This window comes from Calypte anna, chromosome 11, assembly GCF_003957555.1.
Source record: "Calypte anna isolate BGI_N300 chromosome 11, bCalAnn1_v1.p, whole genome shotgun sequence".
Lineage (NCBI taxonomy): Eukaryota > Metazoa > Chordata > Aves > Apodiformes > Trochilidae > Calypte > Calypte anna.
This window is the reverse complement of record NC_044257.1, coordinates 2,346,166-2,361,958: the sequence shown is the minus strand read 5'-3', so window position 1 is coordinate 2,361,958 and position 15,793 is coordinate 2,346,166. Positions and strand designations below refer to the sequence as shown.

General features: G+C 53.4%; 1 protein-coding gene across 4 annotated transcripts in view; it reads left to right on the top strand.

The window, feature by feature from the left end:
* CPNE2 (copine 2) overlaps nt 1–12,973 on the top strand; it is a 45,725-nt gene extending 32,752 nt beyond the window's left edge. For 2 of the 4 annotated variants that reach the window (XM_030457902.1, XM_030457903.1), the window contains exons 12-17: nt 1,783–1,916; nt 2,530–2,584; nt 7,147–7,198; nt 7,750–7,883; nt 11,359–11,595; nt 12,406–12,964. In XM_030457902.1, the coding sequence (XP_030313762.1) occupies nt 1,783–1,916; nt 2,530–2,584; nt 7,147–7,198; nt 7,750–7,883; nt 11,359–11,595; nt 12,406–12,513 (720 nt within the window). In that variant the 3' untranslated portion in view covers nt 12,514–12,964. Of the gene's footprint in view, nt 1–1,782; nt 1,917–2,529; nt 2,585–7,146; nt 7,199–7,749; nt 7,884–11,358; nt 11,596–12,405 lie in introns of all 4 variants that reach the window. The other 2 variants (XM_030457905.1, XM_030457904.1) reach the window with 2 other exon arrangements.
* Nucleotides 12,974–15,793: the final 2,820 nt, after the last annotated feature.

Below are 15,793 nucleotides of genomic sequence, written 5' to 3'. Positions count from 1 at the left end.
CCATCTGAGAGGCTTTGGGCTGCTCATGAGTTGGTTCTCTGCATTTTTACTGACATTCTCACCTTCTTCCATGCTGAACCACAGCTTATCAAGAGTGGACATCACATCCCCAGGAGAAACTGCCCTGATGCAGAACTGGGTTTATTTAATTCCTGAAGCCTTTCCTGGTGCAGTACTGAGAGAGCTGCAGGCACTCAGTGTTTCAGTTTGTATTTTGTTGTTTTGTCTAAAAACACAATGGGGGGAGAGTAGTAGGAGGAGGAAGAGTTGCCATAGGAACAGGAGCAATTGGGAGAGCTTTTTGTGATTGGGAGAGCTTTTTGTGTGCTGTTCTGCCACTGAGTCCTTGGTGCTGGAGAGCGAACAGAAGAGAAAAATACTAATTTGATCAAATTTAGATAAAGATCCACTGATTTTTGTAGGGTTTTTTCCCCTCCCAAGTCTCCTTTGGTCCAAAGCCCTGGTACAACACTGCAGAAAGGCCTGAGCCAGGAGGAGGATGCTGCCACATCCACCCTTTCAATTCAGAAAGGGCACTGATGTCCTCCCCACCAAGGGAGATGGGGGAAAGAAGGGCTGAAGCCACAGAGAAGGGGACACTTTGCCCAGCTGCTTGCCTCCTGATGCTGGGGACAAACCAGTTGCCTCCACTGAATTGTTTCTGGAGTGCTTCTTGGTACCATCACTTGCAGAAATGGGTCCTGTGCCTCTCTGACACCCCTGAGCTCCCTTCCCCTGCTTTGGTTTCCCTCTTGCTCCCTGGCGGTGCTCAGCAGGAGCTGGGCACACAGGCACAGAACTGAACCACAGGTTGGTGAGGCTGTAGGGCTTCTTGACAAAGAAGTTGGCTTTTCATAGAACTATAGGGTGGTTTCATTTGGAAGGGACCTTTGAAGATCAGCAGTCCACCCCCCTGCATGGTCAGGGACACCTCCCACCAGCCCAGGTTGCTCCAAGCCCCATCCAGCCTGAACTTGGACACTGCCAGGGATGGGGCAGCCACAGCTTCCATGGGCAGCCTGGCCCATTGTCTCCCCATCCTCATTATACAATATTTATCCCATACCTCCAATCCAAACCTGCCCTCTTCCAGGTTAAACCTGTGTCCCCTTGCCCTGTCAAGTCTGTTTTAGCAGTCACCCTGGCACAGGCTGGTGCCATGTCCTGGACTTAGATGTCTTTTTGCTGCAGCCAGGCCAAGGTCCCTTCTAAGCCAAATTGCAGCTCATCTTCTTCCCTTACAGTTCCAGAGCCAAGTCCCTGGTGAATTCCCTGAGCCCAATTTGGCTGCTGGGGTTATTCTGGGTTTTCCTGTGTGATGAGCAGCAAACAGAGGCACAGTTGCCTCTTCCCGACTGTCCCTTCCCAGTCACTCCCAGTCAGGTGTGACTAAATTTAACTGGGGCTGAGGCTGTCAGCAGAACACTTTATTTTTCTCCCTCCTCAATTAGGTTTTCTATTTAAAGACATTTGTAGAAATGCCCAAGTCCCCTCAGAGCTCCACGTGTGTCGGTCCCCAAGGAGTCCTGGGGAAGAGTGGCTGCAGGGGAAGAGCTGCTCAGGGCTGTGGCTCTGTGGGCATGAGGGTCAAATGCCCAGGTAGCCCTGGCTGCTGTGGGCTCTGTGCTGTTCCTGAGCTTAACACCTGGGAGATGAGCAGTGGGAGTTTGTGATGGAGCTGATGCCTTGGGGAACAGGGGCTGCATGGGGACACTTGTGGGGTGCTCTGTGGTGGAAAGGCTGAAGGAGGCGAGGGCTGGGCTTCTCTCTTCTCCTCCCCAGGTTGGGATTGACTTCACAGCCTCCAATGGGAACCCACGGGACCCCTCCTCATTGCACTATATCAGCCCCATGGGGACCAATGAGTACCTGTCAGCTCTCTGGGCTGTTGGACAGATCATCCAGGACTACGACTCGTAAGCTCTGAGCACCCCCACTCCCAGCAGAGGTTTCCCTGATTCCCCAGGGCTCCTGGGATGGATGGGCCTTGGCTTCCTCTGGGCAGAGCAAGGGCTAAATGTTGCCTTGGGAGAAATGGCCCTTGGGATGCAGGAAGGGGAGAGGGTAAGGACAGGGCTGCTGGGGACACCTGGAGAGCAGCCCCTTGGGGCCTCACCTTGGTGTTTGGTCCCTGGCCACCCTGAGATTGCAGCAGAGGGCATCATCTCAGGCACCAGTGGAGGGGATACAGGGGAACTCTGTTGGTCTTACCATAGTTGCTCTTGTGACTAAAACTGGGAGTTATTTTATTTTTAAGTCTCCATGGTTACACATCTGCAAGAGACTCAGGTGTCTGGGCAAGAGGATGCTACTGATCCCTGGGGATGATGAAGCAGAGCTGCACTCTTTTCTCTCTGAAGATCAAAAGCCAAAGGGGAACATCTGTTCTCTCTCTGTTCAGCTCTCATTATTTTTAAAGCTCAGATGTTGCTGGCTGGCATCTGTTTCAGTTGTGCTTGGGCAGCTGGTTGTGGCCTGAGCTGTGTGAGTCCATGTTGGCACCTACAGGTTTTTCTTCTTCTCTTTTAGAGACAAGATGTTTCCTGCTCTGGGATTTGGTGCCCAGCTCCCACCAGACTGGAAGGTGAGTTCTCGTGGCCACCTGCATGTTTGGGATGGGTTTGTTCTGACATTGCCTGGGCTGGAGCAGAGCTTCCCAACTGGATCTGTCAGGGAAAAGGTGTCGGGCAGAGGGGGATGAGGGTATGAGGGATTTCAGCTGATGGAGAGTGAGATGTGACAGGGTGGGTGGGCAGCAAGGTGGAGAGGGGCTGGTGTGACAGCAGCAGCTCCCAGGCATTGAGGGGCAGGGCCAAGCTTGGATTAATTTTCCTGGCAGGAAGCAGGAACAGTTCTGGGGAAGGGAAAAGGCCCCTGGATGAACACATCAGGTGGCAATGAAGTCCAAGAACTGGGTAGGCTTGAAGTGGTGTTGCATGGGCAGAGTCTGGAAGGGCAGGGGCAGAGGAGCTTTCCAAAATCCTTTCCCAAATGCCACCTTGATCTTTTGTTGGGATTAGGTGCTGAAGGGGTTAAAAGCGCCTTGGTCCTGCAAGGGGCAAGGAGGATTCTCCTCCTCAGGTGGACAAGGGTTGGGGCTGTGAAGATGCCCTGGGACACCACCACCATCTTCCCTTGCTGGCTGGGTCTTTTGGCTGCTCTTTGCTCAGGCCCTTCATGTGCATTTTCTTTCTGCTTGCTGGTTCTGAGAAGTTCCCAGCTTTGGGCTGGGGTTGGATCTTGATGAACCTTTGGTATTCTTTGGGAGGGGAACTTAGCACAGCATGGCACATCAGTCATGAGTGGCTGTGGATCTGTCTGGGAAACTGATGAGTGCCAGCCCTCGAGGCTGGGGATCTCCTCCCCACTCTGGCTTTGTGCTTTTCTCTGCTCTCCCAGCAGCCAAAATTCATGTGACTCAGAGGAGGTCTCTGCTTGCCAGGCACCAGAGGAGATCCCTCTGCTTGCACTTTGGAGCTGATTCATTCTCCTTGGCCAGCAAATGTCCCTGGTCTGTCACTTCACCATTTCTAGGCAGCTTCCAAGGACTAACAGCCAGCAGGCACCTGGGGAGAGGAATGGGACTGGAAAGCACAGTGGGGATGGAGATGGTAATGGAGCTCAGGATGCAGGGGATGAATTGTCACAGTGTCCATCACTCAGCAGAGTGACAAAGGGGAGATGGGGACTGTGCCAGCTGCTCCTCTGCCCACCCCACACCCGCCTGCTGCAGAACTGCTTCCCAATGCTTCTTAAGTGCTACCAGCAAAACCACCTTGTTGTCTCCCAGATTGATGTCCAAGCCCATGTCAACACTGGTGTTGACCCCTACCCAAAGGTCACAGAGTGACCCCTCAGCTGTTGGAGTCCCTCAAGCATCACCCTGCACTCCTCCAGCTGGGGACTTCATCCCTCTCTGCCTTGCCTGACCACAGGGTCTGTGTTCCATCAGCACACATCACACACATCTAGGATTTTTTTGGCAATTTTGGCAATCATTGGGTCGTTTCCAATGATGCACAAATTTGTGAAATAGTCTATATTTTTTAGGCCACAGAGACTGACCAAGGGCTGGAGAGCCTTTGCTGTGGAGCCAGGCTGAGACACTTGGGGTTGTTCAGCCCAGGGAAGGCTCCAGGGAGACCTCAGAGCAACTTCCAGTGCCTGAAGGAAAAGGAAAGCTGGGGAGGGGCTTTGAGCAAGGGCCTGGAGGGATGGGATGAGAGGGGGTGGGTTTAAACTGGAACTGGGGGGACTTAGCTTGGATATTAGGAAGAAACTCTTCCCTCTGAAAGTGGTGAGAGAATGGCCCAGGTTGCCCAAGGAAGCTGTGGCTGCTCCATCCCTGGAAGTGTTCAAGTCCAGGTTGGATGGAGCTTGGAGCAACCTGGGCTGGTGGGAGGTGTCCCTGCCCATGCAGGGGTGTGGAATTAGGTGATCTTTAAGGTCTCTTCCAACCCAAACCAGTCTGGGATTCCACAATTCCAAGGCAAAGCAGCAGTGCTCCATTGAAACCTGTGCCCTGTGTCCCAGCAGGCAGGCTCCAGGGAGCCACTGATCTCTCTGGGGGGACACAGCAAGGGGCAGCAGGTATACCCCCAGACCAGAGGGAAAATGGGGAAGATTGTTAAGAGGTAAGAATAGTATAAATGGCACTTTCTGCCTCTGTTGCCATGGCTTCCCCAGCATTTCCAGGCACCCATCAGAGCAAGATGTTGTGCACACAAAAGTCTCGTTGGAAATGTCAAAGAACATCTTGCTGTGTAACAGCTCCATACAGAGCCCCAAGCAGTTTCCCAGTAGGGAACAGGAGAGGGAAGCAGATGGGATGCAGTTTCTGGGGGATGAGCACATGCAAGGTGGCAGCAGAGAGGGTGAGGCTGAAAATCTGAGCTCCACCACTTGTCCTGAGTTTGGGAGGTGGAATCATTGAATGGTTTGGGTGGGGAGAGACGTTTGCAGGGCATCCAGTCCAACCTTCCTGTAGTGAGCAGATCATGCTCACTGGATCATGTTGTTTAGAGACTGAGCAGCCTGACCTGGAATGGTTCCAGGGATGGGACATTTCCCATCTCTCTGGGCAACCTGGGCCAGCGTCTCACCACTCTCAGTGTAAAAAAATTCTGACCAGTATCTAGTCTGATGGGCTTGGACAAAGGAAATGCCTTTGTTCCCACAGAGCAGCTTTTCCAACATGCCACCTCTCCAGGCTTTCTCTCCATTTGCCTTGTTTTTCTTACATAGGGAAACTGAGTCATGGCAGGGGGGGTTCACTGGGGGAGATGGCAGAGAACCTTCAGGGTCAGTTCTCTGGCACAGGCTCTGGCTGGGTGGTTGTGAAGTGCATCCATAATTCTTGATGGGAAAAGATGGAGCTACAGCCATTCCCATTCAGGAACAGCCTGGATGGGACACAGCCTGGACAAATTGTGAACCTTTGGGCTGGTTTGAAAGAGTTTCTTTTGCTGCTCCATGTATGTTTAATTGGACTTCATGGGAACTGTTTTACAAAGTGTAAACTGATTAAGGAGTCAGATCCTCTTTTTTGTTGTTATTTTCGAAGCCCTCCTGTTGGATTTTTTTAGCAGAGATATATAGATATAATCCCTAAAATTCCTGAGGAGGTTTTGCAATGCTCCTGGCAGACAAGGTGTCTGCTCTGCAGCCAGGGAAGAGCACAGCTCCAAACCTCATCCTTGCTGAAGAAGGTGAAACCCCTCTTCTGAAGTGCAGAGCATGATAATGCTTTTCCTTGCCATATCTATAAATACTTGCAGAGCAGAATGTTGAATATTTTCTTAAAAAAAAAAAAAAAAGTGAAAGTAAAGGAATTCGAGGAGTTAAACCTCCAAAACTGAGGTTTCTACAAGAAAGGGCATGTGCAAAAGAAAAACAAAAAAAGTGCATGTTGCAGCCCACCCGTCTGCCCCAGGGCACTGGTGGTGATGTTGGCCTGGCAGCTTTGCAGCACGAGGAGGACTTTTGGGTGGACCTGCTCTGGTTTGGTTGCTGTTTCCCACCCCACAGCCACTCACCAAAATAACTTCTGCTGCTTTTGACACAAGGGCCCTGTACAACTGGAAAATCTGAATCAGATCTGTGTTGCTTTTGCAGACTCAGGAGGAACCTTCTGCTTCACAGGGCACTCAGAGGACAGCCATGTGTCCAGCATTAGGAATATCCATGTCCCCAAGCAATTCCCTGACCCAGCAGCTCAGCAGACCCCCACCCTTCCAAGAGGGAGAAAATTCCTTTGTTTGGTCACTCTGGCATGAGCAGAGCAGGAACTTTTTGTTCTGCGACCCTTGAGCTGGTGGCCTGAAAGCCCAAATCATCCCCTTCATCCTTCAGAGGGTCTGGCAGAGGCAGCTTTGGGTCCCCAGGGCTGCTCTGGCACTGTCAGGAGGATTCCTGACCCACGGGTGGGCCACTGAGCTGCCCCTGCTGGTAGCCATGGCCTCAGAGCAATGGGTGCCCAGTGTATTGTGGTTCCTGTCTGCAGGCTCTTCCCAGGGGAAGAGATGAGGAACGTTTGGTGGTTTGCAGGCAGTGGAGCTGCTTGGTTTCTCTGGCTGGGGAAGTGCAGCAAGGCAGGGACAGGGATGTGCAGGGTCCTCCAGGACCTCCCTGTGACGAGAGCATCTCCCTCAGCATGGGAGGAGGTGGTGAGGAACCTGAGGAATGCAGCAGCTGCCTTGGAGGAGGGGTGGTTTCTGGTCATGCTGGGACCAGCTCCCCCCAGGCAGCCATGTCTCTGTCACCCTCGTGGTGACACAGACGATGAAGGTGGCTCTGGCATGGCAGCTGACACGATCAGGTCTGCAGCCCAGCTTGCTCAGGGTCTGCCTCCCTCCTGCTTTGGGGAGCCACGTGGGACCAACCTGCTCTGAGAGCTATAGAAGAATGTGAGAATTTCCTGTGTCACCATGATGGGTGACCTGAGGCCCCACTCCATCCTCCAGTGCTCAGCCATGACCACGTTGGTAACTGCTGCTCCTTGCTGTTGGGTGGCAGAGGGCTGGGAGGTGCTGCTGGATGGACCATGAGTGACCACTGGGTTGTGCCCCCCAGGAGCCTCAGCCCCAAACCAGCCTTGCAGCATCTGCAGTGACCTGTGGGTTCATTTTGGTTCTTTCTTCTCCCCAGGTATCTCATGAGTTTGCCATCAACTTCAACCCCACAAACCCCTTCTGTTCAGGTAAGCATCTACCAGGACTCCTCAGGTGTCTTCAGAATTTTCTCCCCTTCCCTCAGCATTTGACCAACAACACCTTGGAGATGTTTCCAGGTCTCTGCTGCTGTGAGGGCTCTCCCATGACCTGTGGATGCCACAGCTGGGAGCTCCAAGGGTGTTTTTGGAATTGTTTTGTTGCTCTCCACTACCTCTGCTCCATGGCTGTCTGGTTTTGGGTTATGCTCTGAAGCCAGGAATTACTTAGGAATTGCTTAACTTTTGGCTCCTCCTCTTTGGCTGATTCCAAGATTTCTGCAGAGCCCTGGGAGAAGCCACCTCTGCCTGTGGGCACTGCCTCCTTTAGCCCTGAGAGCTTGGGGCCCCACTACAACATGAGCAGAGAGCAAACCCCTGGTGTTAGGGGATTGGAGCTGAGGTGGATGGAAGATGTAGAGCTGGATGAGCTGAGTGAGGGGAAATACATCTTAACCCATAACAGCTGAGCTACTGGTGGAGCTTGTGGTGGGCCTGAGCTGTGGTTCCTTATTCTTCCTGACTCCTCTGCTTCCCCTCAGGTGTGGAGGGCATTGTCCAAGCATACTCAGCCTGCCTGCCCCACATCCGCTTCTATGGACCCACCAACTTCTCCCCCATCATCAACCACGTGGCTCGGTTTGCAGCTCAGGCCACCCAGCAGCAGGCAGCAGCTGTGAGTCTGTAACATCCCATAATAGTGTTATGGTGAGCCTGTGGTGTCATGGTGAGCCTATGGTGATCCCTTAGTGTGGTGGTGATCCCGTGGTGATCCTATGGTGTGATGGTGATCCCGTGGTGTGATGGTGATCCTGTGGTATGATGGTGATCCCATGGTGTCATGGTGATCCCATGGTGATCCTGTGGTGTGGTGATCCTGATGGCTTTGGGCAGGGGAAGGAAAGGCCTGGGCTTTGTTTCATGTCTTTCCCTCTGTGGGCAAGGAGCCAGACACTTCCCACAGGGACAGTCCCTGGGGTCCCTGCAGCTGTGGGCTCTCAGCTGGCTGTTGTCACTTCAGTGCAGAGACATTGCAGAGAGTTCTTAGGAAGAAAAAAACAAAACCAAACTCAGAAACTTGACAACAGTCAACTCCACATCAGCTGTGGCACATCAGCCAAAGCTTTTCTGCAGATTTCCCACTTATCCAGCAAACGTTGGAGTTCTTCACAAGCACTGCTTGCAGAGCATCTGATCTGTACAGCCTGAATGGGTTACATGAAAGTTTTGTTCCCCTAAAAGGAGGGAGTGATGGTTCATAGAATCCCAGCCTGGTTTGAGTTGGGACCTTAAAATCTCACCCAGTCCCAATCCCCATTCCAGAGCAGGGACACCTCCCACCAGCCCAGGTTGCTCCAAGCCCCATCCAACCTGGACTTGGACACTGCCAGGGATGGGGCAGCCACAGCTTTCATGGGCAACCTGGGCCAGGTTTTGCTGGCCAAAAGCAGCTCAGTTTGGCCATCAGCACCTGTGTACCAGGAGCTTCCTGTGGGTAGAAGCTTTCCGAATTCCTGCCTGGAACAAAGCGGGATCACACCTGAAACCTTCTCCCCAAAGGGAACTTTTCCAGCCTTGGCTCAAGTACTGTTGCTTTTCCCAGACCCGGGCACAAGGAAATAGGAATTTAGTTTAATTCAGCACAAATCCAGGTCATTCCTCATTTTTTCTGTTGTCTCTCAGCATCAGTGGGGGAGGGAAAAGCCCACGGGCTCTGCGGTGAGCAGAGGCACTGATCATATGCAAATTGCACCCCTCTGTTAGCACTGATAATTTAATGGGAGATTTTAAACAATTGGCACTGGCAGTGCCTTCAGAGGCAAGTCTGTGTTGGCTTCAGCTTTTTTTTGGGGAAGCACAAAGTGTTATTGATGAGGGGTCTTGCTCCCCTGGGGTCTTCTCTCCCATCCCATCCCAAGGTGTGCAGCAAATCCTCTCCTGGTGCCCCTTCCCAGTGGCTTCCTGGACTTTCCCTCCTCTTCCTCTGGAACATTTCAAACACGAGACAAACCCCACCCCCCTGGAGCTTTTCCATGGCAATGCAGATGACAAACATTGGAGCCATCAGTTCTTAAGGGATGAGAGGACTCAAATGTGTCCCGAGGTGGGGGGGATGGTGAGGGATTACACACGATTTGATTATCAGGGAATTAATCAACTTTGAGGAATTAAAACACACCTTTCCAGCAGGGTCTCTGCAGCCACCCTGCCCCTTCCCTCACTGAGTGCTGCTTAATGCAGCCTCACCACCTCCTCCTGAAGCAGAAATCATCCCCAGAGCCCCTGCTGGATTCACCAGTGAGTAATCTGGACAAAAGAAAACTGAGGTGAAAGGGGGAGGTGCTGCCAGGTTGGTGTGCCCATGGATCCCAGGGGGCCCTGGCCATGGGGCAGTGCTGGTGGTGACTTGGCAGATGTGACACCCTGGCTGCTGCCTCCACCCCTGACATTTTCTGCCTCTTCCAACTCTGCCATCACTTCCTGGGGAGAACCCTGGGGACCCTGACCGGGTGCCTGCTGCCGGCAGTGATGCTCTGGGCAGCTGCAGCCCCCCAGTCTCAGGGATCACACCACCAACAGTTTTTATTCCTCTGGAATAGATCCTGATGAGCTTGCTCCCCACTCTTTTCCTGCAGACTTTCCAGCATTTTTCTCTGATCCCGTTACAGATTTCCTAGAAAAAAGGGAACACAGGGAGCTTGGCCCTTCTGGGTTTCCTTTTTTTTGCCCATGCACAGAGGCAGTTTGGGCACTGATTTATTTATTCACAACTAATGGCTGGATGGGGAGGAAGGGGTCAGCTGAAAGTCTCTCCCATCCTCAGTGCTCTCCTCCAGGTTTCTTCCTTCTTCCCATGCCCATTCTGACTCCAGCACTTGTCCTGCTTCCAGTGCTGGCCACCAGGCAGGACTATGCAGGGCTTCTCCTAGACTTAATTTTACTCTCCAACTCAGATGTTTGGCTCCTGCTCTTTAGACCTTTGTCTCCATGTGATTTTTTCTGAAAAGTTTGGATGTAGTAAAAAAAAAAAAACACCCCAAACTCTAAAGCCTGGGCAGTGCTCTGCCAGCAGAACAGACTGAAAGGGGTCAGGATGGGGCTGGCTTCCTGCCCAGCCCTCACCCTCCTCCCTGGGTTGTGTTTAAGCTTGACCCAACCTCCTTGGTGCTTGGAATTTATGACTGGAGAGTGTCAAGGGAGAGCAACGAAGTTTTCAGAAGATGTGGGCTGGAGGAGAACCAAGGAAAGAAGCCTGGGGAGGTGTTCCCTCTCCTGCTTTCCCAGAATGGCTGCACTGGCAGAGGAGTTTTCAGAGGAAATGGAAAGAATGAGGAGGGGAACAAAGGGCTTTAGTGCATTGAAGTGCTTGTTTTTGTCATCTCTCCAGCACATGCAGGCTCCATAATGTGCCAAAATTGAACCATTCCTTTCCCCTGAGGCAGAGGAGATGAGGTTTGGGGGCCTGCATGCGCCAGATTTGCTGAGCTGGGTCCAGCAGGGCTGTGTCCATCTGTGTATCCTCTGGATCAGCCACGCTGCCCTCCTTTCCCATGGGAAGGGGAGCAGTGCTGCTGCTCTGCCATCCCCCAGCTCCCTGCTGCTGTTGGGGTCTCCACTTTCATCTCCCAGTTGGGCTCAGGTCCTGGCCCCAAACTCCTCCTGGCCCTGACATGGAGGTCTCTGTATAGATTCTTGGGGTTTTTTCCCCATCACAAAGTGCAGTACTAACCAGCAAAATATTTTGAGGTAGGAGTTGGTTTATTGTTTGCTTATCATCTTTCAAATAGCAGGGGGAGTGGTAGTATCAGAAATTCCTGGGTGCTGGTGGCTGCACCATCCCTGGAAGTGTTCAGGGTCAGGTTGGATGGGGCTTTTAGCAGCCTGGTGCAGTGGGAGGTGTCCCTGCCCGTGGCAGGGGGTTGGAACTGGGTGGGTTTTAAGGTCCCTTCCAACCCAACCTGTCCTGTGGCTCTGTGCAGGGGGTGATGCTGGCAGGCCTGGGGAGGAACCTCATGCTCCCAAATTCCACAGGATCCTGACTCCCCACCCCAAAGTGTGGAGTATCCCAGCCACTGGCACCCCACGGGCCCCAGCTGTGGTGTGAGGGTGCTCCTGGTGGGTCTGACCCTCCCCCTCTCCTCCCCCCCCAGCAATACTTCATCCTCCTCATCATTACGGACGGGGTGATCAGTGACATGGACGAGACGAGGGACGCCGTGGTGCAGGCATCCAAGCTGCCCATGTCCATCATCATCGTGGGGGTGGGCAATGCTGACTTTGCTGCCATGGAGTTCCTGGATGGGGACAGCCGTGTCCTGCGCTCCCAGACAGGCGAGGAGGCCCTGAGGGACATCGTGCAGTTCGTGCCCTTCCGCGACTTCCGCAACGTGAGTGTGGGCAGGGGGAGATCCCGGGCAGGAGGATGCGAGCCTGAAATGGAGCAGCCTGGGTGGGAGGAGGCTGACACCCACCCAGACCCTGGCCCTGAGTGCCACAGGCCTTGGCAGTGCTTGGGTGCTGTGCTCTGCAGCTGGGTATGGGCTCCAGCTGATCACCCCCCTCCTCTCACCACCCCTTGTCAAAAACCCCACCCAAAAGTTGATTGCAGCAGGGTCATCACAGCAAGCTGGGGTGGAACTGGGCTCATGCCCCTCACCATGGTCTCCCATCTCTGGCCCCTGGGATGTGCCATGCTTAATGGTGGGGGCTTAATGACCGATGCCCTGAGTCCTGGGGCCCCGAGACCCCCTGGTCCCCTCCCTGTGGCTCCAGCCCTGCATGTGTCCCCTCTGCAGGGTGGTTTCCCCACCACCACTGCCCAGCCCGCTGCTGGGCTCAGGAAAATGTCAGTGTGAGAAATGAAAAAAACAAAATCCCAAGTGAGCTGCAGCTCTGCCTGACGGGCTGGGCCTGACATTGCCAGAGGATGCAGAAAATCAGCCAGTGCTCATTTTCCCTCTTTTTGCAAGTCATCAGTGTGTTTCCATTCCTCCTGCTATTACTCAATACCTGTTTTTCCCAACCCACTGAGGATGTTTGATTCCTCCCCACCAGTGTGTCACCTCCTGAACGGACAGTGTGGCACAGAATGTCATCCTGGGTGTATAAAACACTGCTGCTGTGTGGTATGAAAACCTTTGCTTGGCTGATCCTCCACAACCCCCCCTTACACCAGCATTTGTTCCCTTTCCCCACAGGCCCCCAAGGAGACTCTGGCCAAAGCCGTGCTGGCAGAGCTGCCCCAGCAAGTGGTTCAGTACTTCAAGCACCAGAACCTCCCACCCATCACCTTGGACCTGGGCTGAGCCAGGCTGTGCCCCCTGCATGTCGCTGGTGCCCATTGGTTCCACCAGCAGCAAATGTTCCACATGCTTTTAAAAGAAGAACACCCTCCCTGAAACACTTTGTACTTCTTAATTTAATTGCTAAGTTCTTAAAATTCATCCCAGAGAAGTGTCTGGATCCATTTTGTACAGTCCCAGATCAATGTAACCTGAAGTGGCCAGGCCTGGTCCTGTTCTCTTGAGTCACTTTTCAGTATTGAATGTACTTTGTATAACTTCAGTGGAACAGGATACAAATTTTACAATCAAAACTTGCTTTTCCCAAGCCATTAAGTGCTTAATATGTTACCATCCAATGAACTGGCCATTGTATAGTTGTACCTGTTGTACCTGTACCTCTGTCATGCTCTATGTTCATTTTTATACTGTGTACATGTTATATTTGTTATACTCAGGTTAATAAATAATCTTGGACATTTAAGCTCAGGGTGTCCTAGATGGGAAGGTCTGGGAAGGGCACTTGAGTCACCCTGAGCCAGGCTGTCCCTGTCCCCAGCCCCTCACCCTGTGCTCAGGGCTGCTGCTTGCTGCTGCTCTGGCACCGGAGGTGGGGAGCAACCCCTGAACATGGGTGGGTGCCCAGGAGGGTGGGGGGCACCTCCTCACTGTCCCCCTCATGCAGATGCCCAGGGCACCACAGCCTGAGCAAGAGGAATGGGCAGACCCCAGGAACCCCAGCAGAGCAGCAAAGCAGCTCCATGGCACCTCCCCAAATCCAGCAGCTCCCTGGAGGTGTGGGCTGGGCCACAGAGTGCAGCTCTCCATGTGCCATCCTCAGGGCTGCCTGCTGCTTCCTTCTCTGTGAGGCCTTGAGAAGATGGCAGCTGGAGGCAGCCCAAGGGCCTTGCTGCCCCCTCAGGGCTCCCAGACCTCCCCCCTTCTCCTGCAGGCAGCAGAGGCTGTGGTGGGAGCCTCTGTGCTCTGGGGATGTCACTGTCACTGCTGCCACCAGCTCACCAGCTGCCCCACAAGGTCCCACCGCTGATGGCTCCCAGGTCACCTCCAGGCATGACATGGGGAGAGGATTCATCCCTTGGGAGAGGGGGGATTGGGCCATGAGGAGCGGGTGAGGGAATTGGGAGTGTTCAGCCAGGAGAAAAGGCTGAGGGGAGACCTCAATCCCTACAACTCCCTGAAACCAGGCTGGAGTGAAGGGGGAGTCAGACTTTCCTCCCAAGGAACAAGAGGAAACTGCCTCAAGATGCACCAGGGGAGGTTCAGATGGGATGTTAGAAGAAAACTCTTGACTGCAAGGGTAATGAAACACTGGCACAGGCTGCCCAGGGAGAGGCTGAACCCCCAGCCATGGAGGGGTTTAGAAGCTGGGCAGATGTGGTGGTGAAGGACTGGACTCAGGGGTAATGCTTGGTAGAGTTAAGATCATCAGCCATAACCTAAAGGTCTTTTCCAGCCAGAACAAGTCTGTGACCCTGTGACACAATGGCCTTGCAAAGCCCCTGGAAAGGAAAAAACCCAACCATCCCCCCACCTTTTCCAGATGGAGACTCAGCCTTTCAAGAGTGACTGGTTTAAAAATAATGCTGTGTACAGCTCCACTTCCAGATCAAAGTCTGCAGCTCTGGAAATTTATTTTTTTTTCCATAAGACCCCCACATGCAGCCACCCCAGCAGGATGGACCTTCTGCTGGGAGACTGAGGGGACTGACTGGTTTTTTTTAACATCCCTCTGAAGCTTTGCACAGACAACAAACCATTCATGAAGCTGTCCCTGGGGAGGGGAGGAAGCACACACGCTGCAGTCATGGCAGAGAGGGAAGAGCTTTAAACAACAACAAAATGTAAAGGCAGCACTGGATGGTGTCCCAGCTGCAGGAACCCTGCCCCAGCCCTGGGCCAGGCTGAAGCCACCACTGCCCTCTCCAGAAGCTTTGAGTTAATTCTCCACCCCTTGCAGGCTTCACCTCCCAGTTCAGGTCTCAGTATTTTAACATCAGAAGGGTCCTGGGTGGCAGGAGGTGAACAGGATCAGCAGAGGGGGTGAGGAGCTGGGACAGCTCTGCAGGATTTGTTCCATGGTGGCTCAGGGCTTGTGTGAGCAACACCCGAGTGCCCTGACCCCCCGTCTGATGAGAGCAAGAGGAGGGTCTCACAGGGGGTCTCACACTGAGCTGTCTCCTGGCCTTGCATGGGTCAGCACAACCACCAGCACCCTCTCCACCCCAGGGCCACCCCTCTCCCCCTGCTATAAATTTCTGTATAATCAGCCATGATTGACTACAGTCATACACAGTGTCACTCAGGAAAACACCCAGGGTGCTGACAGCCAGGCCAGGCTGCTCTGACTCCAGAGGGGTGGTTCAGTGCCAGGGATGGGCACCCACACTCATCCAGCTCTTCACACATACCTTATAAATGCAGCTTTTGAGAAAAAAATGCACCAGTTGTGTACCACCTTTGTTCCACTCCATAGCTAAGTTTGATGAAAGACATCAAAAGAAAAGCACTGGGGAGGCAGCAAGAGATCTAACTATTAGTTTCCACCTGAAAACACCATAATTAGAGCCTGTAAAGAAGAGGGAGGAGCAACTCGGTAGCAAAGAGGTGTCAGGCAGCCCAGGAGAACTGGGGAGGAGGAAGCATGGCAGGGGCTGCGCTAACAGGAAGAGGGAATTTGGCCAAGGATAGCTCCAGCATGAGTACAACTCTCCTTGTTTCCTTTGGGAAGGTTCAACAATCAAGCCAAGACATGAATCCTCCTCCTCAAGGCCTCCAGGTTTCCCTGCTTTTGTCCCAGCTGCTCCCTTGCAAGCTGCTCAGCAGCACAGAGAGATCAGGCACACACCCACCAGACCCTCAGGGCACACAGGAGCAGAGAGGGGACTCACACAAAGACCCTGAGACACCTCTGAGCAGCCGAGCTGAGCCCAGCAACCTCCTGGCAGCACCACGGGGCTCTCTGCTCCACACCATTCCCAAACATGCCCACAGCAGGTTTCCTAAATCAATCCCAACTTCCAAACCCACAGCAAAGGACAGCTGAGCTCTTCAGCTTTTGCCCAAAGGCATTTGGCTCAACCAGAGCATCCCACTCAGGATTCATGCTCCTCAGGACACTGCTTCCTTCTCTTGAGAAGATGGCAGCTGGAGGCAGTCCAAGGGCCTTGCTGCCCCCTCAGAGCTCCCGGACCTCCCCCCTTCTCCTGCAGGCAGCAGAGGCTGTGGTGGGAGCCTCTGTGCTCTGGGGATGTCACTGTCACTGCTGCCACCAGCTCACCAGCTG